We start from the raw sequence: 25,344 nt of genomic DNA, 5'->3' as shown, positions 1-25,344 counted from the left end.
ATAAATAATAAATAACTATCATTTTTGTTTGGAGATTACATGCACTTGTTGATGGCAGAATCTACCTTATGACTAACAGTTGCCAATTTCATTTCAGCGGTACCATTTTAAACGATCTTCATACATAGTGGGTGATGGAATGAATGTGCCGTGTGATGTGGCCCATTTGGAACATAATCTCCCAGCAGTTCTTTCGGACGCTTCAACAGGCTCACAGCTTGCACCACACATACTGTTAAAAACAATCGGTGTTCCACTGTTCGTACCGTGTCCACATCCAGAGCACGCCACAGTGCAGTATCAGACTGATCTGGGACAGCGTTGAACGATACCCATAATGACCCTGCCCTTACCGGTGCCTCGGCCCTACTACTCTCAAGCCAGGGAGAATCTGGTCAAAGCCATCCCACACAAGTTCCTCTGTGCGCTGGCTTGTAGAGGAATGGACTGTCGCTATGAAAGCCCTGCCCGTTGGAGAGCCAACCAGCAGGCAGTCCTAGGCCTCTTCTCTTCATGGTGAGACTGTTTGGCAGCAGTTTGTTGAGTGTCAGCATGTGATGCAGACTACTGTCCAATGCCAACATATATATATATATATATATATCATCTTGTCTTTACTTAATCAACGTGAACTTGCGCATACCTCTTCAGTTCTACTCTTCTTCTTCTTGCCACTATTTGTATACCTACCCCTTATCTCCAAACAGACCTTGTTGTACTGTACATTTCTGTAGTTATTTACTTGTCATTTTAATATGAATGTTAATCTAACAAATTTGTTCCCATCCTAGGGTGACAGACGACATTGTTGCCATGACGCGACCCTCCACTCATCTGATTGAGAAGTTCAACATCATAGAGCAGTTTCGCAGGTAATCACCACTACTTGCCGTTTGTGCATGTATGTGAGAATGCATGCACGACTGTAGACAATCTTCTTCTTCATAATGTGTGTGGCCCTATTTTCCCTGTAGGTTGAAGATCAAAAGCATTATCAACATGCAGCTCCCTGGAGAGCATCTTCACTGTGGCCCTATGCAAGACCCTGAAAGTGGCTTCACCTACTCTCCACAGGTCTTCATGGATAATGACAGTAAGAACATAGAAATGCACTGTGCTGTTGTAGGCTTCACATTATATGACATTGTAGTGTACCATAACACTATAGTTTACCTTTACATTGCCGTGTGTGTGTGTGTGTGTGTGTGTGTGTGTGTGTGTGTGTGTGTGTGTGTGTGTGTGTGTGTGTGTGTGTGTGTGTGTGTGTGTGTGTGTGTGTGTGTGTGTGTGTGTGTGTGTGTATATATATCCTGATTCTGTTTATTCCTGATTCCTATTTATATGTATTTCTGTAATACTGAAATACTGAATTCATTGAATTGAATAACAGTGTTTTTGTATGTGTGTGTTTGTGTTAATTTGCAGTTTACTTTTACAACTTTGGGATGCCAGATTTTGGTGTGTCCTCTCTTGTTAACTTGATTGATGGAGTGAAGGTCCTGGCGTTCGCCGTTAAGGAGGGAAAAGTGGCTATACACTGCCATGCAGGCCTGGGTAGAACTGGTAGGAATTTACATGTCATTCATAATATACAGTATACATAGATAATATATCATGAACAGTGTGCATACTAGATAATATGAACAGTACTGTATTGAGTAGATCATATATAATTTGAACATTATGTAATGTATACTAGATAATATAAATAGTATGAATAGTATATATACAAGAAAATATATCATATGAACAAATGCTAGATTAGATCATATGAATAGTATGTATACTAGATAACATATTATGAACAGTATGACTTTATGTACATTTATCCTGAAGTGTGAACAATCAAAAATGTAGACAAAATTCAATTTAAATGTAGTCTTTAAATGTAGTACGTTTTAGTCTAAATTAAGTCTGTACTGCAGTACCGTCCTATGTCCAAAACGTAGATGCAGCCCTGCAGCACAGACACAGTAATACAAAGAGAAACAATGATATAAAAGGGCACACACTGCCTCACACATTAACCTATTTGAGTTTTAGATCTTATCCTTGTCCTTCTGGCTTCTCTGCAGGTGTTCTGATAGCGTGTTATCTAGTCTACACCCTGCGCATCAGCGCCACTGAGGCCGTCCACTATGTTCGTATTAAAAGGCCTCGTTCCATCCAGACCCGGGCTCAGATCAGTCAGGTGTTTGAATTTTCCCGCCTGCTGGTCACACAGCTAACCCAGTACCCAGACATCAACTTACGACACGGGGCTCCCTTTACCCTGCAACACTACCTGAACCGCCAGACACTGTTGATGCATGGGCAGGAATTGCGCATCCTCAGACACACACCTAAGGTTATCTATCAGCTTTCAATAGGTTAAATATGTAGCCTATATGCTGCTACGACTACTACTAATGTAAGCTCTTTAAAAAAATAAGTGTTTAACGTACAAAAAAGTTTACTGGGGTTAAGTGGTTAACTTAAACATGTTTAATGGTCTTACTAGGTGGTGTACCTTCTATGTGTGCGTCTGTCTTGCCTGGCCCTGGGCCTCACCGCCCCACCAGAGATGCATGCTGAGTTGGAGAGGAGATCAGGAATACGGATCCTGGGCCAGACCGTCAGGGAGACCCTGGTTTCCAAACAGTACCTGTCACTGTTGACGGAGGTAGAGAGGTTGCGCTCGGGGTCCGTGTCCTCCTGGGACAAGCCAGTGGGGTTTCTGGAGAGGAAGGGAGATGTGTACAAGCGCAGCTACAGTGACTCTGACCTCAGCAGCACCGCAGTAAACAAGGCAAACGTCACTCAGTTTACACACCCAGACATCAATAACTCTTTCTTGTGAGTGAAATGAGTGAAAACATTTTTTAAATCCCCTTTCTTTTTTACTTTGGCTCCTATAGCTTCTGGAACCGGGGGCGTACTGTATACCAGTCATGGGAAATAAAAGAGATTGGTGTGGACAGGACCTAATAAGAGCTGATTTGAGACCTGTCAGTCCCTGTGTCATCTCCTCTTCAGCCACCCACCAGGCTAGTAAAAAGGAAGCTCTCACACCTACAAAGCCAGCAGATGGCAGTGTAAACACCAACCGTGTTAAGAGGACAAAGACCACAGCTAAAAAGCCAGCCTTCTCCAAATTCAACTCCACGCTTGAGGTAACTTTAAGCCTAGTTTTGTCAAGAAATACATTCAATGAATAAGGACTGTGTTGTCAACAATGTGCAAAAAAAGATTTTCATTTGGGATTCTGGTTCTTGCTATCCATAGCAAAAGCCAAATCTAGGACCGACATTACTGGCCCTTTCTATTGCCAAGGCAATGGCAGAGACGGACCCACCAGGAGAAACTATTCTACAAAAGACTGCTTTGTTGCAGGTACATAACCTGTAACAACTATTTGTCTTATAACATATATTCACTGTAAATTATTTTCCATCTCCATTTTAAAAGCCTGAACTCTCAAGCGCTATATTGTTTCAACAGGAGGAGATGAACAGCAGTGAATGTGGATGGGCTTTGCTGGTCACAGAGACAGAACCTCAGGTTCTAACCTATCTGCTGTGGACATGGCTAGAGAAACTTAAGGTGTGAATGAATGAAGAACAAACATCCACTGGAGACACCCTAGCCCTGGCCTTGATACAGGACCCTTCAGTTCTCCTGAGGGTCCTGCATGCATCAGGGCTATTATGGTCCCCTGATGTTGACCTATGGTTTAACCTCATTCTCCAGTCTTTGACTATTTAAATAAAGATTCAGGTTTTCAAGATTCAGATTTTCGCTGAAAATAGCCACAACGTGATGCGTTATGAGCTTGTCGATCTGCTATTTTCAGCAAAAGCTTTCCCCACAATATGGATGCTGGGGTTTAAGTGGTTAAATAGATATACTGCTAGTAAGCCATTTAAAGGAAACCCCAAATAAAATAATGACCTATATGACATATTTACGGTTGCCTTTGTTATTTTCTCCAGCATCTCACTCTTTCCTCTCTTCTTCCACAGGAGCCTGTTTTGAGAGCAGAAGACATAGAAATGTTGATTTCTGCAACTAACCACCCGTACCCTCTCAATGTGCTTAAGAAGGTATAGGAGAACATTCTTCTTTCCATCTTCCAGAGTACTCAGAATACTGTACATCAACAACGATTTTATGTTTAGGTGGAAGCCAGACAAAATGGCAGAATTGTTCACTATTTTACCAATTAAACCATAATATACTTTGATAACCCGGGGGGGCGAAAATTGCTGATTACAAGCTCACAATCGTTCTGATCAACAAGCATTCTGAACTTGCAGAACTGCTATTATTTTTGCCAAATGCTAGGTTTCATGTGGTTAAGCTCCTGTGCTGAAGCACATTACTGATTTCCAAGATTGACTACGGTACTCTATTTGTGTTATTTCAGTCTCAGCGCCACACCATCTCATGTCTGTTGAGCTGTGTGGGTATGGTAACCAGCCTATGCCCACATAAAGAGGATGCAGTGCTGCAACGTATGATGCGGGCACTTACCAGGGTAAGTGTTTGTGTGCGTGTGTGTGTGCGCTTGCTTACTGTAGGTCGGTGGTTCTCAAAGTGGGGTCCGGGGACCCCAAGGGGTCCTTGAGGGGGTTCCAGGGGGTCCCCAGCAAAATGTATAAATAGAGCATCAAATAGAGCAGGTTCTATGACATTCATTTTCACTTTTTTAATTGTTTATGTTTTTTGGGGGGTTTTATGACCTCAATTACACCCCAAAAAAATGAACTTTGAACATTCAGTGGATTTTCTGTGGTCTGGGGTTTTCTGAATAATTAGGCTGAAAAGTAATCTGTGATTGCCCCTTGGAGAGTGAAGTCACAGGCCATTAATCCCGCCCACTCTCCTCCTCGCCCCTCCCCTCCCCTATCCTTTCCTTTGGGAGGGGGCGGAGCAGAGGCGATGATTGACAGGCAAATTCCTCAACAGGGACACCCACAGATATAGAAACCTAGATACCTCATTGGCCTCTGCAGTTCGTTGGAGCGACATGCTTGGTATGGTGGCCACCATATTTCCGGGGGGAACGGGCACTGGCCAATCACAGCGTGTTGACTACTGGCCAACCACAGCGCGTCTTTTCTAGGACTTGTCAGAATCTAGTTGTCCCGCCCCCACCTGCCTCTGATTGGCCTACTGAACGCCCCCTTCTGTGACGCACACATAAGTTTCCAGCTTGCCCCCCAGAAGCGGATAAAGGTACATATAAAGGTAGACGCCAGGAGGCGTCTACCTTTATATGTCTATGGGGACACCCGCAGGCAAAGATTTCCTTTTTTCAATGCGGTTGAAAAGGCTTTAGAAATGTGAGAGAAAAACACCTGGAGTGGAATTTTCAGTTAAAACTTTTTATACACGTTTTAAGGACCATGACAAAGAGTTTTAATGTCATGAAACCTTTAACCCTATCTACAAGCTCAAGAACTTGTAATATTTTTGAAAATCCCTGGCACAAAATATTTACGGATGGGGGTCCGCAGCCAAAAACATATTCATTTGACATGCCAAAGTTTGAGAACAAAGTTTGCTTAGGTCACAATTGGGGAATCTTGTCAGTGTACACAACAGTATGTCTGTGTCTGTGCTTGAATGCATGATGTCTGTGCGTGTGTCGGTGTGTTCAGGCATACAGCATGTCATGTGTGCATATGTTGGGCATAGACTCAATAGACACCTACAGTAATAAGAGTATAGAAGAAGAAGTCATAATGTATAAACTATCTAATATCTAGGCCTGTTTCTCTGTTAATCCATTAGCACCATCAAGAGGAAATAGAAAGCCTGACAGCTTTGATGAAGATCTTCAAGAGCTGCTTCAGATACACACTCCACAACTAGACTTCTCTCACCAGAGCCTGCAACCACACTGTCACTGTCACTGCCATATCCCATGGAAGACCACAGATCAAAGGATATTTATGGAAGACCACAGATCAAAGGATGTTTCCTTTTATTGTTTCAGTTTTATAGGCTATGGGGTTCCCAAACTTTTTCACTCAAAGACCCAAAAGAGAAATCTGGTGAATCCCTGGGACCCAAACTTGTAAAAAATACATTATTAATTAACCAGTTTGGTCTATGTCCCCGAAATGGTTCCTGGCTCATTGTTTAGGAAACACTGGTTGTACTGACAGTGGAAATAAACAGACAAGGGAGTGAGGATGTTCAGTTGGGTCAGGGTGTATGCCATACAGCACAAAAGGTTTCCAACATCTGCAACAAAACAATACAAAACAAAACAAAACAATTGCAGTATTTTACGTTTCACTCTGGCCTGCTGACAGGTGACTAGATAAGCAAATGTAAGGTTGATAGATTAGAAAAACGAATAATATAATCTTGATCTACCATTAATAGCCTAATTAATACAGTTTTTCAGATGATTCTTTTCTACATTTTGGTTCTGCAGCATTAGCCTACTAATAGCCTACCATGATATGTAGCTCAAACCTGTGACTACTAAGCCTAGCCTATCTATGGTACTCTCAAGATAGGGATAGGCCCAGAGGTCAGTACATTATCCTTACTAGCCTACACTTCACTGTGTGCTTTTGTGTGTGTTTTCTGTGCTTTGTGTATTATTTGAGTGAATTGACTGTGGACATTTCAATAAAAAGTTTTTTTTTAAAGTTCACACCATATGTCTTCTCCCAGTGGTGGAAAGTAACCAAGTACAGTATGTACAGTTTTGAGGTACTTTTACTTTACTGGAGTATTTTAAATTTTCAATCATTTTACTCCACTACATCTCAAAGGCAAATATTGTACTTTTACTCTAATTATTTGAAAACTTTTGTTCCTAGTTTCTTTGTAGATTTGAATTATTATTACGACACCACTTCAGACCTATATATATACTTTGGCAATTTGAAAATAGCTGATCACAAGGCATCGCTTTGCGACCCGTTGTGAGCTTGTAGATCGGCTGTTTTCAAAGGATTTTTCTACATTTTATACACTTGAAAACTTGTGAAATGGGACCTGCATAATGATGAGTAGCCTACTTTTACCTTTACTTTAAAGTGTATTTTGACTTTTACTCAAGTAAAGTACATTTTAAATGCTGGACTTTTATTTGTAACAAAGTATTTCTACATTTCTACATTCTACATAACATTGCAGTTTTTACATGTCTGTCTAATAAAATATTCAATAAAATCAATCAATCAATCAATCAATCAATCAATCAATCAATCAATCAATCAATCAATCAGTATTGATACTTTTACTTAAGTAAAACATTTGAGTAGTTTTTCCAGCAGGGTTAGGCCTTCTTCTTCAGCGTTGTTTAGAAGTGGGTGCAGTACGACCATCACCATGGAAACGTTGTCATAGTGAATTTGACAAGTCTTAAACAATCTAAGTTCATTCACACTGAACAGCATGCACCTATAGGAGGACACTCTTCACAATAATACCGGTAAGTAACTAAACTATCCGATCAAAGACCAGCATTATGGAATTCGTGTGAATATATAATAACTTCAGTTCAGATTAGGACTGAAGTGGACGCGCTGGCAATCACCGATTTTTTCGTTTTTTGCACTTGGTGGACACGGTTTCTGTTGGTGGTAGCCCTGATACATGTCAGTCATGGATGATCTTCAAAATAGTGTTTGCAGTTTGCACTTTCTTTCTTTTTCAAATATTTCAAATATAAAGTGCTTACCGCATGGCCACGGATGTTACAATTATGCACGGGTTCTCAGAAGTACCCGTATCTTTCGTATTTTTCAATAGAAAGCATTTTAATCCGATTGGTGGCCATTTTCTCCGTATTTCTCCATATGCTTTCAACTACGTGACCCTATCGGTTGGGAGGTATATTGCACTCTGTCTCTGATACATTATAACTATGAGAAAATAGCCACCAATCGGATTAAAATACTTTTTATTGAACAAAACAGAAGATACAGGTACTTTTGAGGGGCCGTACATAATTGTAACATCCGTGGCCATGGGTTAAGCACTTTATATTTGAAAACTGAACGTTTATGTAGATGTACTGACTAAAAAGGGAGAAAGTGCAAACACTATTTTAAGATCATCCAAGACGGTCATGACAGATGACCGTCTTGTGATCCAAGGTTACAGTAGGTCGTGAATTCATCGAAAATATGTTATTATTCAAACGCGATAAACATTGGCCGTTAGGACTGCTGAGGGGCACAGTAACCAATCTGGGAACCCATTTGCTAAAAAAAACAAAAAAAACAAAAACAAAGAGAGATCTCTTAAGAGATGAATTTACTACAACATGCATAATGGGATATCTAGCTAGTCTATGTTTGAACTAAGCCTGCTACTTTGTTTTACATGCTGTCTTCTTGTTTGATGAAATCCTGGAAAATCCAATCAGGGATAGCCAAGCCAAATTAAACAATATGATGTGCAATGCATGTGCTCTCTCCCTCTAACTCTATCTTTCTAGTTATGTCAGTCACTAATATGTGGGTTGGTTCCTGGAGGCCCCACACGCCCAGAGGCCCCATAGCAGCTCTCTACAGCAGCCCAGGGCCAAAATATGCCCTACCTGGGGCTACAGGTAGCCAAATGTACCAATGTACACAATGTAATCATTTTTATTCTTTAATATAAAACCTGCGGTATTCTGCTGTAATACAGTACTCTACCTGTCCTCTTCCTACAGGTATTAACTTTCACGACCCCACAAAACAGAAATTGCCAGCATTCAGTTTTGGGACACGGCATTGCCAACTCAGATCTGACTGCTCCCCTGGACCAAGATATCTGGTCCCTTCCAACGTCACCAGGGTCGGCCGAGATGGTACCCCTGCATACTCACTCTATGGTCGCACCCGGGACCCGCACCTGTTCCAGACCCCTGGACCAGGTTAAAAGAAAGAAAATGTCCTCATAAATTGGTTTAGAAAAGGCTGTATTTTCAGCACTGTGCGGTTTCACACATAAATTACACCAAGAAAACTTCAAAAGTAGGCTACTTACTGGTTTCTACGTCCTTGTAGTGACTATATATCTATATATTCCGTGTGTGTGTGTGTGTGTGTGTGCGTGTGTGTGTGCGTGTGCGCTGTCCTTCACATATCTTGAGAGCCATTGATCCGATCGACTCAACACTTGGCTGGTGTATTGCTGACTATAAGGAAGTGCAGTATTGAGTGTGAAGTTGTTGATGAGCGGTTCTCCAGAACTGGTCCATTTTGAAAGGGCACATGTTCTGTGCTCCTTGTGTGAAGAGAGAACACAGTAAAATCTCTTGTGTTGAAGCCTCACTATGTAACTTTTTTTAAATGAATAAAATGTAATTTTGTCCAATCTGTATGGTAGAGTATGTTAATACAATATAACTTAATTTACATTTTGGTCTTTAAAACACATTGTTCATACAGTGTTGCACAATCTAAGTTGACTGATATTTTGTCTGGTGTTTTAGACTGCTACTCCACAGACCAATCTGGAAAATCAGTTTACCACTGTGCTCCTGCTTACTCTATATCTGGCAGAACCAAGGAGTTTCACAATGACCAAACACCAGGTAATTACAGAGTTTCACTGTAGGGCTCATTTATAGTTCATTATACGTATCGCTCAACAGAAATGCGTCACATTTTCCAAAAATAGCTATTTTCGCAAGTGACACAGTTGTGCAACAAAGTGTAAATTAGGCTTTACACTGAACCAGCAGCGGTAGGCCTATTCCCCTTTTACGTTCTAAGAAAGCATCACGGTTCCATGTATTGTCTGTGGCTAGGAGCGACCCTGCTGCGATAGGAGGTGGAGCCAGCAAAGCTGAGAAGTGTTCAACTTTTTTGCTGCTGCTCTGCATCAAGACAAAGCAGCAGCCAGCTAGAAGCGTGCTGTGGTCTGACATAAACGTGGACTAGGCGGACATATCGTTGCTGTCGGGTGGAAACCTCATTTGTCTAAAACTGTTACTTTGCAGGATTCAGATTCAAAAGTATACATAAAAAGTTACAATATGCTGATATAGGGTTTATGCCTAAAAGCAGCGATATGAAAGTGACATGGACGTTTCAGACGTTTCGTCTGGTTTCCAGGCTATTTTGTACTCACCCATTTAACAGAAAATTGCTACCGCTGCTGGTGTGAATTGGACGTTAGGCTTACATTATTCTAGTTTTTGATGGGATTATTATTACATGACACAAAATACTGTGCTGTGGTGTGGGACACTGCTTAATTTACACTTCTCATTTCTCATTTCTCTCCAAGGCCCTGCTGCCTACCTGTTGCCTGCCGTGCTCGGCCCCAGAACTGTGATCAAGACCACTGCTCCCAACTATACTCTATGTGGCCGCAACAAGATTGGCAGCTTCAATGAGGACTTGCAAAAGGTTGTTACACAACCAAAAATAATTTGTGTAAAAGAGTGTATCTTTTGCATATAGAATGCTTACTTTGGTACAGACAAATAATTCATCTTAAACTGGATGACTACTACTATTGAATACTATTAACTAAGTGTGATATGAGGGACGTTGCATGATTTAACCGTTGCAATACTGTCCGGAAGTAGTAACTTGTAGAGCTCCCTGTCTTTGTGACAGAGCTGTGATGTCCCTGTGACAGGGCCTGGCATCCCTTTGACAGGGCTGTGATATGATACTGACATGATATACTGAAATGATACTGACCAAGATACTGACATGATATACTGAAATGATACTGACCAAGATACTGACATGATATACTGAAATGATACTGCCATGATACTGCCATGATACTGCCATGATACTGACCATGATACTGATGTTACTGACATGATACTGACATGTAATACCGCCACATCAGTTTTACAAGATGATTACCATTTAAGAATAACCTTAAAGATAATCACTGCAGCTAACAAAATGTTTGGTTCATTATGTTTAATGTCCCATTTTAATTTAGATTATTAATTTGTAACACACATAGTTTCAGTCAACATAAATTTGTCTACATAACTTTTGAGCTGTTTGATTATTTATTCAACTTTTCACAGGTGTTACACTTGATGATGAAGGGTTTTCTTTTAGGTTAAAGTTGCAATCAAGTACCTGTGAAGGACCAATGCAACATAAATAAACAAGCTTCCTAACAAAACTAACTAGAAGCTGACAAAATGTGGCAACGGAAATTGTGCTGAAACTCTCTTTTGTGCACTTTATGTTGTCCTCCAGACCCCTGGTCCTGGGACGTACGAAGTGGTGGACCCTTGCATCTACAAATATAAGCCTCCCCACTACAGCATGACAGGACGCAACATTATGCCTGGTGACGGCACAAGAAAACCTGGCCCTGGCTCACACCACCCTGAGCAGGTGAGACATTTCAGCATACAGTATTCACTTTATAAAACAAAATAAATAAATAATAAAATAATTAAGATATAAAATGGTCTCTGCAATACACTGGGTGAAAGGACACACTTGGTTCTTTGAAGAATGTGGACATATTTTTTGTCTCCATTTCACAGTATTTTCAGTGTTATTCTTCATTCACTAACTGACTCTTTTATGTTTTTAGGTGACTTTCACAAAAGTCAAAGCACCTAGCTTCACCTTTGGAGTGCGCCATTCACAGTATGTTGCACCTTTCCTTTGAGGATGTGGTAGAACGAGCGCTTTGAAGCCCGATTCATACTTCATCGCACAATGGTGTCGCACGTCAAAAATAGCCAACCTACAACGTTGTACCACGTCATGCGACGGAGCATAAATTTGTCTTCCCTCATTTTTTACTGCACTAAGGAATTAAATTCATACTCTGTTCCTTTCTTATGATGGTCCTTTTTGTCACCTGTGAACCTACATCGGCTATATTTTTACTTGGAAGTCAATTATTTCTGGGATTTGTGACACCTCAGTCAATACTCGTGGGCACAGGCTATAATTCAAAGAATCAAGATTTTATACATCAGTTAATTGTTTGCTGTTGTCATATTTAATTAGATAGACACTACAGCCATGGCTCTGCAATGCCTTGATGCAAAATGAATTATTGGGCCCTAGATACATTTTGAGGATTGTGTCGGTCTGATAAATATGTATTTTGTACTTTTTCATTTGTATGTCTGAAGAGTTATTATAGAATTGTTTCGTCATTGTTGGATGAAAATTAATTTTAGTGTATGCTGTCACTTATAGGTGGCCAAGAGATGTCGTTGGCCACCTCCTGGTCTTGGCTTAATGTCTTGTATATGGGATGATGACGCAGGCTTCCGGCATGAGACGCACACTTCCGTCAGTTTGATCAATGATGTGCAGAATTTTACCAATGACGTATGTAATATGGGAAGTACCTCCAGAGATAATGTCTGTATAATTATGCCTGTCGCTCCTGTGGAGCTCAGAGAAAGCTCTCTCATGAGGCTTCTTGGAATAAACCATCTTTAACTTAAATATCGGTCAGCTTATGGCTCCATATTTGGCTCTGAGGTTCTCATGAGTATTATTTCAAATGTGATCTTTATAGTCTGTGTAGTAGTACCATCTGAGGGGGATAATGCTCATAGTGATTTTTGTCAAGCTATACATGTCCAGAGTCCAGGGAAAATATGTGATAGCATTGCACCAGTGGTAGCTTTATGGGTGCCGTCATGTATTCTATTTTATTACACTGCCCGAAAATTAGATCTGTCAATATATGAAAAAAATACTTCTTAAACCACCCATACAATTATACACAAGGTTTTTCTTTTTGATTAATACTCATTTATATGATGTTTTTGCATATTATATATTGTTGTTTGTCTTTAATTGTTTCGACGATTAATTGAATACAGAGGACCCCTATGGAAACAAGCCAAAGTGCTTTCTTGGGTTTATCCTTTTGGCATTATTTTGTATGGAACTGTACCTCTGTGCTTTTTTTTGCAAACTGTTAAGGTAAAACCACTGCACTACGTGTTTAGTTCCCTAATAATATATTTATATAATAATGTATGTGTTGATTGATTGAATACAAAAGGATGCTAAAAGGATTAAACCCAAGAAATCACTATGGCTTGTTTCCATTGGGTCCTGTGTATTCAATTCATCAAAACATTTAATGACAAACACTAATCTAAGAATAGTAAAGATGTTAACACAACTTTTAATTGTAATGTATTTGTGACTGTATGAGAGACTAACTTCTACAGATCCGCTGCTCAGTTTTACTGCTTCAGAGGATAAAAAAACAAAAATATAAAATGTATAAACAGATGTAATATTGATGCTCTTTTACAACTGTAATCATGTCCACACTGCTAGTAACTCATCAAAGACAGTGACACTTTATGACTTGAATGTTTATTCAAATGTTAAACATTTTAGGGAGAACCCCTCATTTTCAATCCTATCCAGTTATTCAACAAGTCAATTTTCAAAGATTACAATTTCAAGTCCCAGTTCTCCTGTCATTACAGACTGTCAAGGTCAACTACAACCTGAACTACAATGAGGATTCTGCACATTCTAAACTGTTCCTGAATTAACTGTTAGAAAACGGTGCGGTAGGCATATGATTGTTATAGTTCCGGTTACCATTCAATCAGAAACATGGCAAATAGCAAAATGGCATCACTGTATTTTCCCCCCTCACAAATCAACTTTTTTTTTAAACAGAACAGAATTTGGGAGAAATAATTAAACAAGGTAATTCTTCCACCACCAACATTCAAATTATATTACAGTATAACGGTACAACACAGTGTTGCATTACTATCAAGTATCAACTCAAATGACATGTATTATTGGAATGAAATAGGGTTTTGGTTCAGTTCTATAACATTAAATAGATAAAGCAGTAACAGAAACATTCCCTTAATGAGATTATGTTTACTTGTGTTATTCTAGAAAGCGTATATTTCCAGTTACCATTCAATTAGAAACATGGCAAATTGCAAAATGGCATCAATGTATTTTCCCCCCTCACAAATCAACTTTTTTAAACAGAACAGAATTTGGGAGAAATAATAAAACAAGGCAATTCTTCCACCACCACAACATTCAAATTATATTACAGTATAGCAGTACAACACAGTGTTGCATTACTAACTCAAATGACATGCCTTATTGGAATGAAATAGGGGGTTGGTTCAGTTCTATAACATAAAATAGATAAAGCAGTAACTAACATTTCCTTAGGACATTATGTTTACTTGTGTTGTTCTAGAAAGCTTAATTCTTATCAGTTTTGTAATGATCCAGTTCCAATCCGTTTCTCTGCGAGCCATTTTGTCAACAGCTCCAACTTGACCCATTTTAGACAGTTAAATGAGGTGGGCCAGTATTGGGGTCCAAGGACTACAGGGGACCACCACCTTCATCTTTTCCCAGATATTGAAGGCCAGGTTTCCGAGGTGTTTGGCCACATTAATCAGTGATTCTGAGAAAAGCTTTGGATCCTGCAGCGTGCAGCTCCTAGCCTACCTTTACAGACACATCAACTGGCATCACCCTGACTGTGTGGAAGGCACTGTCACTGCTAATGAAAGGAAAGAGCCTGTCCGTAAACCTGTGTATGAAGGTGTGAAGATGTTCGTTTCTATCACAATCAGAGAAAGACAGCTCCCCTATGCCCCAGTCCAGCTGTATTCTGATCCTCTGGGGTTTGTGGCTGACTTTAACATTAGTGGGTGCTTCAGGCATGGGTGCCCCAGCCAGGTATTTACCATTTAGACTCCAAATCATCCAACATTCATTGTGTGGCCTTACATTTCTCTGGCCATGTTTTGTCATCACACCAATTTCCCAGTAGTTCTCACCTCCAACCTCTATGTCCCAGCTGTGAGTTCCTGAGTCAAAGCCCTCGGAACCCAAGACGCAGAGTCTGCGGTCCATCCTCTCTGGGTTGTGAGGAAGCTCCAGTCTCCTTGTACCAATTTTCACACTGGTCAGATCCTTGGACAGTAATAAATGAGGTGGGACAGTATTGGGGTCCAGGATCACAGGACTGTAGGAGACCAACTCCTTCATCTTTTCCCAAATGTTGAAGGTCAGGTTTCCGAGGTGTTTGGACACATCTATCAGTGATTCTGAGGCCAGCTTTGGATCCTGCAGCGTGCACTGGGTTCTTTCTACTGTGGTCTTGTAGTTGTCCAGAAAAGAAATGTCTTCAGCTTTCAGCTCCTGCTCTATGGCTTTGATTTGGTCTTCGAGGGTTGTTATCTCTTTTCTCAGCCCATCAATCTGAGCTTTAATTAACTGACTCTTCTGCGCCTCTTCCTCCTTAAGAGCATCAATCCTGGCCTCCTCTTCTTCTTGTAGTAACTTGTGAAACCGCTTAATTTCCACCTTAATCAGTTTCTCTGTGTTCTGTGCCTGTGTCATTATGTATGCTTCTGTTTTACTGCACTTATCTCTAATCTCAATAAAGACATCCAGCTTCTGCTTCAATGGTGTAAGCGCTTTCCGAAGTTCCTCCTTGTAATCCTCGGCAGCTTCATCGACTGGACAACACTCATGAGTTTTATGTCTTTTGGAGCTCTGACACACCACGCACATAGGCTCTTTGTCTTCCAGGCAGTATAATTTGCGTTTCTCGCCGTGCTGACGGCAGAGAAACCCAGGCCTTCCTCTCCGCTCTTCCTCCTCCAAGAAGGCCTGCCTGGCCTGGCAAAGGTTCTTTAGAGCCAAGTTACAAGGAGGTACACTTCTTGCGGGGATACTCCGACATACTGGACATAGTTTAGGTTCGCGCGGCGGTCTCAGCAACCAGTATCGCTTCAAACAGGCTCTGCAGAAGCTGTGACTGCAGGAGAGGATGACTGGATCTTTAAAGATGTTGTAGCACACAGGACACGTTAAATCCTCTATCGGGAGGGTCAATACTGAAGCCATTTCTCTCTCAACTTGAGAATGTTCCTGATATTTACTATATATCCTTTTTTTTAACTCGGCGTGAGTTTTGTTCGCGGACTTTGCACCTGTAAGGCGACATCGAAGGGAGTGCTTGTTTAAGTACGCACGGTAACGATCAATGACCTTCCAGCCAGCTGCAGCCTATTCCGTTGATTATGGGGCAGCGTGATTTTACCATACCCTGGGTAAACCCCTCCCTCCGGAAAACTAATTTTCATTTGTTTTCAGAGTTTTCCGGAGGGAGGGGTTTACCCAGGCTAATCTAATCACGCACGCACCCTTGACCATAGCATTTTAATCTATGCCGTTGACTCCCATCGTAAGAATGGAATGCGGAAATGCTCGTTCTTTTCCTTGCTCTCAATCCAAGGATGCTTTTGAAGTTAACTATAGCCGCTTTGCGGCGAGATCAGAGCGTGTCATACACCTGTGAGCGTCACACTGTTATTTAATTAATATGTAATTAATTTCTAAACCCTGCACTGCCACAGCAATAACAACAATAACAATCCTTCGCTGAGCAAAAGTATGTACGGAGGCGGAGCAAAGTTAAAAACTGTATTAAAAACAGGCATCTTTATGGACAGCAGGGTTCATGAAGAGGTGGTCAGCGTTGCCATGTCCGCTTATTATGAGCGACTTTTGGCTTCTTTTTCTGTGAAGTTGCTTACATTTTGGTGGTTGCGGGCTTGTTTTGGGCTTGTTTCTAACGCGTACTTGCTTATTTTGGCTTGCTTCAAAAAAAATTAAATCATTTTTTAAAACCAGTTCTCAAATATTAAAAAAAAATATTCCAAATATTCCAAATTATTTCAAGAGTGCTCATGTGGCCTAAGTTGCTTCTTTTGGGCTTGTTTTCCTATACCTGGTTGCTTGTTTCTTTAGCAAAACCTGGCAACGCCAGAGGTGGTCCTTCAGGCGTCCCCGTTGCATAGAAACCATACAATCCCTTTGAATCCAATGCTGTTTAAAACAGAGCAACCTAAACCCGAAAACGTTTAATATTAGCCTGACCGAGAGACACGATGACTTGCTTAACTTTGATAGCGATAGATGAAGATACATCTCTCCGGTGGATCACCGAGGCTTGTCTGATCGCTGCACTTTAATGTCGGATCAGTGAGTGTTATGCTAAAACCCACGACGCTAACCAAACATTAGCTAACTCCACCCGTGTTACAGGTAAAATAGAGATGATCAGTCACTATAATAGATTATAGGGTCATGGATCTGAACTACATTCCACGATGCGTTGAGTGACGAACGGGTGGAACATATAAGCCAAACCCATCCCATCCAACGTTAATGTGAGCTGCTGATCCAGTCCCAGTGACAAGCTAATTTAAAGCGTAATCTCGTGGTAAATAGGCCAACTGACGGATTCCCCTTGGCAACAAGTTGATCCTTATCAGAGAAAAGGAAGATGGCCGGAGACCCCAGTAAAGTCTCTGAACTGGACCAGGAGAAATATGACGCAGACGAACAGGTGAAGATCATCTGTTTAGGAGACAGTGCTGTTGGGAAATCCAAGTAAGTGCAATCTGACAGTGCAGATCGTTTACCTACCAGTACGTCAGGTATCACCAGTGGTGGAAAAAGTACTAAATTTTTTACTGAAGAAAAAGTATCAGTACTGCAATGTAGAAATACTCAGTTATAAGTAAAACTAGTACCAACAGTAGAAAGTAGGCTACTCATTATGCAGAATGTCCCATTTCACAAGTTTTCAAATGTATAAAAATCTTTTGAAAATAGACGATCTACAAGCTCACAATGCGACATATTGTAAGCTTGTAGATCTGCTATTTTCAAATGGCTGAAATGTATGTAGGGCTGTTAATGTATGTTTTGTAATAATATTAATCAAAATCTACAAAGTAACTAGTAACTATAGTTTTCAAATACTTGTAGTGGAGTAAAAGTACAATATTTGCCTCTGATATTCCCCCCCTGGGTGTATTTTCCTGTAAATGTATTTAGCTTTGACGACGACTGCCTTTCTGTTCCCCATCTAACAGGTTAATGGAAAGGTTCCTCATGGATGGATAGTATCCTTTTTCTCGTGAGAACCAGGGGTCCCCAACCTGTTCTGGATCAGGGCCCACTTGAAAATCTTGAAAGCGTCCACGGCCCATCCATCTGACCACTTAACACAGCAGCAGATGGGTGGGGCGTGTGCATTTTCAGATCATGTTTATTTTAATGATCAATCAAATCGATTTTTTAATAGCTTGAATAAATGGAACTCGTAGAAGTATACTTTATGAATGGATTGAACAGATGAAAGGAATATTTTTTTTATTTTAGTGTCATTATACCATTGATTGGTGCAGTTATAAAAGTGAATGGATCTGGCTGAGTAGATCAACTGTGATGGAAAGATGAGAGCCTTAACTCTTAATGCAGTCGTCCCCAACAGCTGTCAACATATGCTCTGACCCTCTACAAACACACAGCCACCGTAGGAAACAAGACTGTCATCGTTGGTCGGTATAACTTTATTTTCATCATATTTGCATGTAAAGCTGTCATAAACCATTTACCTATGCACTTTGTGATTATTATTATTATTATTAATGCTGCTACAATGTCTGAGAAACCAGAATGAAATAATTGTACTTTTTTCTTTTTTTTTTTGTAGATCTGCTATTTCCACCATTTAAAAGAAAATTAGGTCATGATTGTATTTCTCCCACAGATTTCTGGGACACTGCTGGCCAGGAGAGGTTTCAGAGCATGCATCCTTCCTACTACCATAAAGCACATGCCTGTATCATGGTAACACACATTCCTACTTATGCAGACACTCTTATCCAGAGGAGTGACTTACAAAGTTTGTTCTGTTTTCTACATAACTCTCCCTTTAAAAGTGAAAAACGTGGCCTACCCCTGTGTGTGTGTGTGTGTGTGTGTGTGTGTGTGTGTGTGTGTGTGTGTGTGTGTGTGTGTATGTGTGTGTGTGTGTGTGTGTGTGTGTGTGTGTGTGTGTGTGTGTGTGTGTGTGTGTGTGTGTGTGTGTGTGTGAAGCATGGCCCTCTCCTGTTGGAGAGTATACTGCTATAGTTGATCTTGCATGGCAAACTGCTGTTACCCATGCTCATTACATTTCCATTGACATTTAGCATGTTGGCTTACATCATTCTTCCCTCTGTGCCTGATATTAAAATCTGTGCCTTGATTACAAAAAGGTGATGTCTTCTTCCAAGCTGGATAGATATTTACAAGTATTCCTTGTTTTCTTGTTCAGAGTAGCGTAACCCTCTTCTGACATCCTGGCTAGCGCTTAAGATGATTTGACAGTGATTGACAGGTGACGGCGAACACATGCGACCACTGTCACCTCTTTTTTTCCTTGAAGTGAGCGAGTGCGGTTTCCAGGTTGCATTGAAAAGATTGTATAGTGTGTTGTGGGTGAATTATACTTTTAGGGCTGGAGAAATTACATGTTTCGTGAACCAACAAAACAGGAGCAGCCTTCAAATGTAGTAGAAAGGACTAAAAAAACTAGAAAGATGGCAGGTATGATGTAACAGAAAAAGGTTTGTAACTTTGCTTCATACATGGTGACAAAAAAGCTACTACATACGGTATGGTTCCTGATAGAGAGAACTCACATTGTTCTTATTTCAGACAAATGATTCAATATGGATCTTTTTAGAGGATAGATATAAAACCTGATTACAAACAAATATGGTTTTATTCTTTGAGACACATATGGGTATTTGGTGTGGCCCGCTACTGTCTTGTTGGTGCAAACCACAAAAGTATCAGCATTGAGTTTGTGGATCGTATAGTGATATGTGTTTATTTCATTGCGCACAACTATGGCCTAAGTATCATGCAGGGACCTGCATGATACCTGCTGAAAAATTACGATGGGACGTCCAAGCCAAATCCACGCCAGAAACACCTTTGTTTGCACCTCCAAAACATTAACTTGACGTGTCGTCACTTTAGCTAAAATAATAGAACCTTGAAGCAAGCTAAAGAACTGAGAGTGTGTGGACACAACAGGTGGAGCTGCTGGGCTGTCTTCAAAGCAGACATAAACATTTTGTATTTGTTTTCCTAAGGTGTTTGACGTCCAAAGGAAGATCACCTATAAAAACCTGGCTAACTGGTACAAGGAACTGAGAGAGTACAGACCAGAGATACCATGTTGTGTGGTCGCCAACAAAATTGATGGTGAGTAGCTTAGCGATTTATCAGTTTGGCCGATATATCGGAAATTATTTGACTATTTTGATGATATCATTATCGGCAAGTGTGCAGCCGATGTATCCCGATTTTTAACCACTTTCAACATTCATTTTAGACAACACACTTATATTTGGGCGTAGCTGCATTGGGAACTCCTTAAAAGGTTATGGCGGAGTCATAGTAACGTCAATCTGGGAACCTGTCATCAAAAATAAGCAAAAAACAGCGCCCTATGCTGTTTTTTTTCTTTGAATTTGACTATCCACCTGTTTCCATGGGAATTTACTGGGGCACAGGCCCTATGCACAGGCCTAGTGGGGGACATATCCGGCGGAGGCACCGCATAGGTATAGCCTACAACAGGAACTGCCCACTCTCCGCTGGAAACTTGTGGATAGAATGTTGATAATGTTGATAGAATGTTGATAACAGGATGTTGGCCCGTTTGGTCCGCCCTCAGCACTACTCCTCCGGTGGGGAACACTAACAATATTTCTCCCACGGAACATGGATTGTTTTGGTTATAAGCCCACTTGATTCTATAATGGAAGAACAAGTTAAAATGTTAAAAAAATTCCATGGTGTTGTCGGCTCCGAGAACGCCATTGTTGTATGAGTTTGGGTTTGTTTCCAGTGGGAACACATTAGAAAGCAAATGCACAGATGTATATCCCGCCCACTACATTTGATTGGGTAAAGCGTGGCTTGCTTCCTGATCTTAGGCCGGCCCACTTGTAGGCCAATGTTTACACGTTCTGAATGGCCCTCCCGACAGATGCAGTAGCGCAGCTCGGAATCTGTTCTTGAGAGATTATAGTGACATGGGTGACGACGTGGTTCGCTGGCCGACCGGTCCGCGCTTAAGCCAATTTTAATGTAGAATGTTCAATATCATGACACATTGTAAACTTGTAGATCAGCTATTTTAGGATATTTTTGAATCGGGTTTAAGTGGTTAAACCTTTTTACAAAATATCAGTCAAGAAAGACATCAATAATCGGTGGTCTAGGACTCTCAAAATTCAGGATCAGACGCAAAAATCTTTCATTGGTTGGGCTCTAATGGTGAGTGAGGCTATTAGAGCATTTTCAAGCTGTTTTTTATTGGAGCTTTTGTGTGAATATAGATATAGAGAAAAGCAGAGTAAGCATCCTAAGTCTACTGAAGTGTGACTTTGTATCTCTTGTTACTTGTTGTTGTAGAATTGGGTGCTGCTCACACTGTGTATATCTTGAAATGGAGATGTGTTCTCTGTGTTGTTTTTCTGGTGTCTTTGCAGCTGATTCCAAGATAACACAGAAGAGCTTCAACTTTGCTAAGAAGCAGGGACTTCCTTTCTACTTTGTGTCAGCTGCTGATGGAACTAATGTAGTTAAGGTGAGAATTCCGCTATCTTCCACACACTCACACTGTCTCTCTCTCTCATACAGTTTTGAACAGTGTTTGACTAATGGTTACCCGTAGCAAAACATAAGGACATACTTCCCACCAACTTACCTCAATCACCCTTTCTCTCATCCTCCTATTTGTCTCCGTTCTCCAGTGGCATTCCATCTATCACATACCTATTGCCAGATATTGGTGGCTCTTTTTTTGTTCCCTGAATGCCAGGGTTTACAGCGCCGGGAGTCATGGGGGAGTAATCATGCTTCTCAGAATGCACACAAGGAAAACAGTACCTTCTGTGTAGCGTTCCATTTCGGAACATTGATCGTGAAATGGTGAAACAAACAGCCCTTTCCAACCAAAATTAAATTGAATATACTTACTGAATTATACTGGAACCTTTTACAGTAACCAGAACTTTGTTAGGTGCTTATAAGTCCTCAAATTAGAAGACTGAAGTTTCCAAGCTGTTCCATTGGGTCGCCCTATGTTTGTAAAATAACCCAGTAACACTTTACTTAAAGGTTGGGTCTATAGTGCATTATTATCACATTTATAATGCATTATATCTCACTTATAAGGCTTCATAACTTCATAACTCATCATAAATGTTTAGAATTATGCAAAACAACTTATAACAAGGTTTATTAAGTATTATAAGTGCTGGTCATAATGCATTATAAGCTCAGCGGAACAGCACATTATAATTTACTACCATACATAGTTAGTTATAAAGTGTCTTCATGTATAATATTTTGTACATTCTTATAAAGTGTCTTCATGTATAATATTTTGTACATTCTTACACTGACAAAGACCATATAAGATACACACATAATTAGCTTCTACTTTTAGGCTGGTCACTTTAATTTAGCTTGAACTCACTATCAGTTGGTTGGGATTAGTGTTAGTTTTGAGGTAGTCTCGCGTGGCCAGACTGTTGCCTCCCACAATTTTCAAATGTTTCCGGTCATACAGTCTGGGACTCGGAAGCTCTGATCATGATTAAGATATAAACCGGATGTGAAACCTCCTCCCCACTTCCGTTTAGTCTTTATAGTTGCGCACATTTATCCTAATATAAATCAGAATAATCTTAAGTATATATAGCTTGATGCTTAGCAGAAATGGAAATTAAAACATAAAATGTAAAGATATTTTAAAATATAATTTCGTGAACGGAAGTGCCAGTTTCCTCTCTCGGATTTCGGGAGGTGTAGTTCCAGACAGTATATAGCATTCTGAGATTGTGGAATAGCTGTCTGGCTACGTGAGACTAGTTTTGAGGGAATATGTATGCTCCCATTCTAAACATAATGCAATAATCTGTTTGTGACAATAGATGTTCCGAGACATGATAAAGCGAGCTGTGGACTACAAACAAAATCCCAGCGACTTCATGGATGAGGTGATGCAGGAACTAGAGGTAAGCGTTTACCTTCTTCCCATTACGAAAATGGCATCAGACACGGCGCATTTCATCACACAGAAGGGGTTTTATTTATCTGTGACTGCAACCGAGTTAATGGTTTGTTTACCGGCAGAATATAATTGCACATCAGTCATGCAGTGTTTGCCTTTATGACATGCCATAATTAGTATTTAATCTGCTGTTGCCGTTTTGCTCACAGTAAATATGATCATATTTTAGTATGATTGTTTTTGTAGGGTGAAGATGTTCGCTTTATGGTAACACGTGGATTAACAAGTCAATGTATTCTTCTCTTCGCTCAACCGTGAGAAGCATGATAGACCTATTGGGAGCTGCAGTTTTGTTTTCGCTCTCGCGTGGAAAATGAATGCAGAACAGGGCTTTCACATAAGTTGGGTGGCTGAAATATAAATGAATTAAATCCTCTGTGTAAAGTAAACTACAGATACGTTTTTGACTTGAAACCACATGTGCGTGTATGAATTTGATTCGATGTTGCCTTTTGTGCCCATCTTGTAGAACTTTGAGCTGGAGAAGAAGGAAGAGGACTCCGAGACAGCTAATGATGAACTGAAGACAGAGAGTCCAGACTTAATTTGAGTATGTGACCCACTCATCACTGGGTCTGTCATCACATGATGGACATGTTGATCCTCATCGCTGTACTTGACAGAAGGCTGAGGATAGCTTTTGGTTAAGCCAATGTTGTGCACATAAACTTGGGACTCTACGTCAGTGGAATTCTCTGATTCTCCGTGGTTGACTTATGGATGATAACACATTGCGTTTGTGTAATTTCTGTTTGGTTTTGACCATTACCTCCCTTTACGTGGCTTATTATTTAAACTGTTTCACCTCAACTCTGCCAGGGGAGAATGTGAGGTAAATGGGTAATTTTAGAAAAAATAAATTGCTAGTCACATTTTCTCTCACTGCTTCCTTAAATGTTGAAGCTAGCAGCAGAGTTTATCTGGTTATACAATTATAAACTGTGTTAGTCTCTGAAATGCACCCAGTTCTACATTCAACTGCACTTCTGTGGCCTGCACTTCAGGTTTATAATATATCTACTATTATCTACGGAAGGGAGGTTAAACGTTGACCAAAGTGTGCAAAAGCAGTGATTTTATTTGTGTGCTGTGATTATAGAATGTGATGTTGCACACAAAGTGAAGGGAATCTGTGAACGTGAACTCTCTTTGCTACGTTTTTTTGGGGGGGCTTTTTGTTTTGATCAGTGTCTACCGATGAGTGCATTGACAGTAAAATACCACACTTGTGGGCTGCTATTGTTGTATTGGCACTATTGTACAGCTACAATGTTTTCTCTTATTAGTGAATGTGACATGGAAACAACATTTATGTGTGTGTGTATGTGTGTGTGTGTGTGAGAGTATGTATGTATGTGCATGTATGTGTATATATATATATATATATATATATATATATATATCTCCCTTTGTGAACCTGTGTGAGTGTTCATTACTTACTACATTGTATACAGGCAACCTGGGGCCTATTACAGAAAGGAGAATTAAATAAAAAACAAACAAAAAACATGTTGTTCTCATACAGATTGTCACTTGCCATACAAGAATTGTCAAATTATTAGTTCACCGTCCCATACCTAGGTGTCCCCAGCCGGGATTTTTTTATCAAAATAATCCAGAAATGGCTGCCAAACCCTGTAAAATTTCTCAACAGAACCCCTGGTGGAATATTTCATCTTCTCAATTTTTAGATGAGCCATCACATCTCCGACCCAGCGTCGATGCGATGGAGGACTGGCTGATTTCCAATTGAGCAAGATAAGGCGTCGAGCCAATAAAGAGGAGAAGGCCACAGCATCAGACTGGGCGCCAGAAACAGTCACTTCACTAGGGACCACACCAAAGACTGCAACCAAGGGGTTAGGGCAGAACTCTTTGTCACAGATAAAAGAAAAGGTCTCAAAAACAGAAAGCCAAAATTGTGATAATGATGGGCGTGACCAGAACATATGGTAGAGAGTGGCTGGAGCTTGATGGCACCTGGAGCAAGTCGGGTCAACATTAGGGTAAATCTCAGCAAGTCTGCTCTTAGAGAAGTGTAACCTATGAAACACTTTGAATTGAAGTAGTCCATGTCTGATGCAGACAGATGACTTATGTTAGTTATGTATTCTTTTAATTGCCAGCTGCCAGGAAATATCAGGGATTTCAAGTCCCATATCATTACACCAGGACTCCCTAATGCGGTCCAGTGATGGGGATGCCATCTCTTGCTGACGTAGTCTGTTAACTTGTGTGGTATTCACTACAATATTAGATAAAGGTAATAGCCCCAGGTAAAAGTTTAAATGTCCATTGCCGCATTGACAATGCATGGGGCGCTTAAAGTTTAATATCTCCCAAACTACAAATGATTTCAAAGAAAAAATCTCAAGCATGCATGTTCACAGTAAGGTGGATTTTTTGAACTGTGAATGGAGTTTCTGGGTG

General features: G+C 40.5%; 4 protein-coding genes across 4 annotated transcripts; 3 read left to right on the top strand and 1 right to left on the bottom strand.

Moving 5' to 3' along the window:
- Window positions 1–337: 337 nt before the first annotated feature.
- Window positions 338–5,902, top strand: LOC311047167 (protein tyrosine phosphatase domain-containing protein 1; the record flags this gene model as incomplete). Its single annotated transcript, XM_084059800.1, has 12 exons — window positions 338–516; window positions 792–872; window positions 975–1,093; window positions 1,426–1,563; window positions 2,076–2,347; window positions 2,501–2,779; window positions 2,898–3,152; window positions 3,265–3,372; window positions 3,481–3,582; window positions 4,002–4,082; window positions 4,406–4,516; window positions 5,776–5,902. The coding sequence occupies 12 exons, from the start codon at window positions 338–340 to the stop codon at window positions 5,854–5,856; spliced, it is 1,806 nt and encodes a 601-aa protein (XP_083915926.1). The 3' UTR covers window positions 5,857–5,902.
- A 2,549-nt stretch (window positions 5,903–8,451) lies between these two features.
- cimap1b (ciliary microtubule associated protein 1B) lies at window positions 8,452–11,604 on the top strand (the record flags this gene model as incomplete). Its single annotated transcript, XM_084059594.1, has 6 exons — window positions 8,452–8,563; window positions 8,669–8,872; window positions 9,434–9,535; window positions 10,234–10,355; window positions 11,181–11,321; window positions 11,527–11,604. The coding sequence occupies 6 exons, from the start codon at window positions 8,452–8,454 to the stop codon at window positions 11,602–11,604; spliced, it is 759 nt and encodes a 252-aa protein (XP_083915720.1).
- A 2,801-nt stretch (window positions 11,605–14,405) lies between these two features.
- On the bottom strand, window positions 14,406–15,902 carry trim35-30 (tripartite motif containing 35-30; the record flags this gene model as incomplete). Its single annotated transcript, XM_084059593.1, has 1 exon — window positions 14,406–15,902. The coding sequence occupies exon 1, from the start codon at window positions 15,822–15,824 to the stop codon at window positions 14,406–14,408; it is 1,419 nt and encodes a 472-aa protein (XP_083915719.1). The 5' UTR covers window positions 15,825–15,902.
- An 899-nt stretch (window positions 15,903–16,801) lies between these two features.
- Window positions 16,802–24,382, top strand: rabl2 (RAB, member of RAS oncogene family-like 2). Its single transcript, XM_084060469.1, has 8 exons — window positions 16,802–17,375; window positions 17,864–17,893; window positions 18,252–18,331; window positions 18,544–18,623; window positions 19,919–20,030; window positions 21,326–21,423; window positions 22,775–22,858; window positions 23,384–24,382. Exons 1-8 carry the CDS (start codon window positions 17,269–17,271, stop codon window positions 23,462–23,464), a joined length of 672 nt encoding a protein of 223 aa, XP_083916595.1. The 5' UTR covers window positions 16,802–17,268; the 3' UTR covers window positions 23,465–24,382.
- Window positions 24,383–25,344: the final 962 nt, after the last annotated feature.

Source organism: Gymnoscopelus microlampas, assembly GCF_963454915.1.
Source record: "Gymnoscopelus microlampas genome assembly, chromosome: 6".
NCBI lineage: Eukaryota > Metazoa > Chordata > Actinopteri > Myctophiformes > Myctophidae > Gymnoscopelus > Gymnoscopelus microlampas.
Note: the sequence above shows the minus strand (reverse complement) of the source record. Positions and strands in the feature narration are given on the sequence as shown.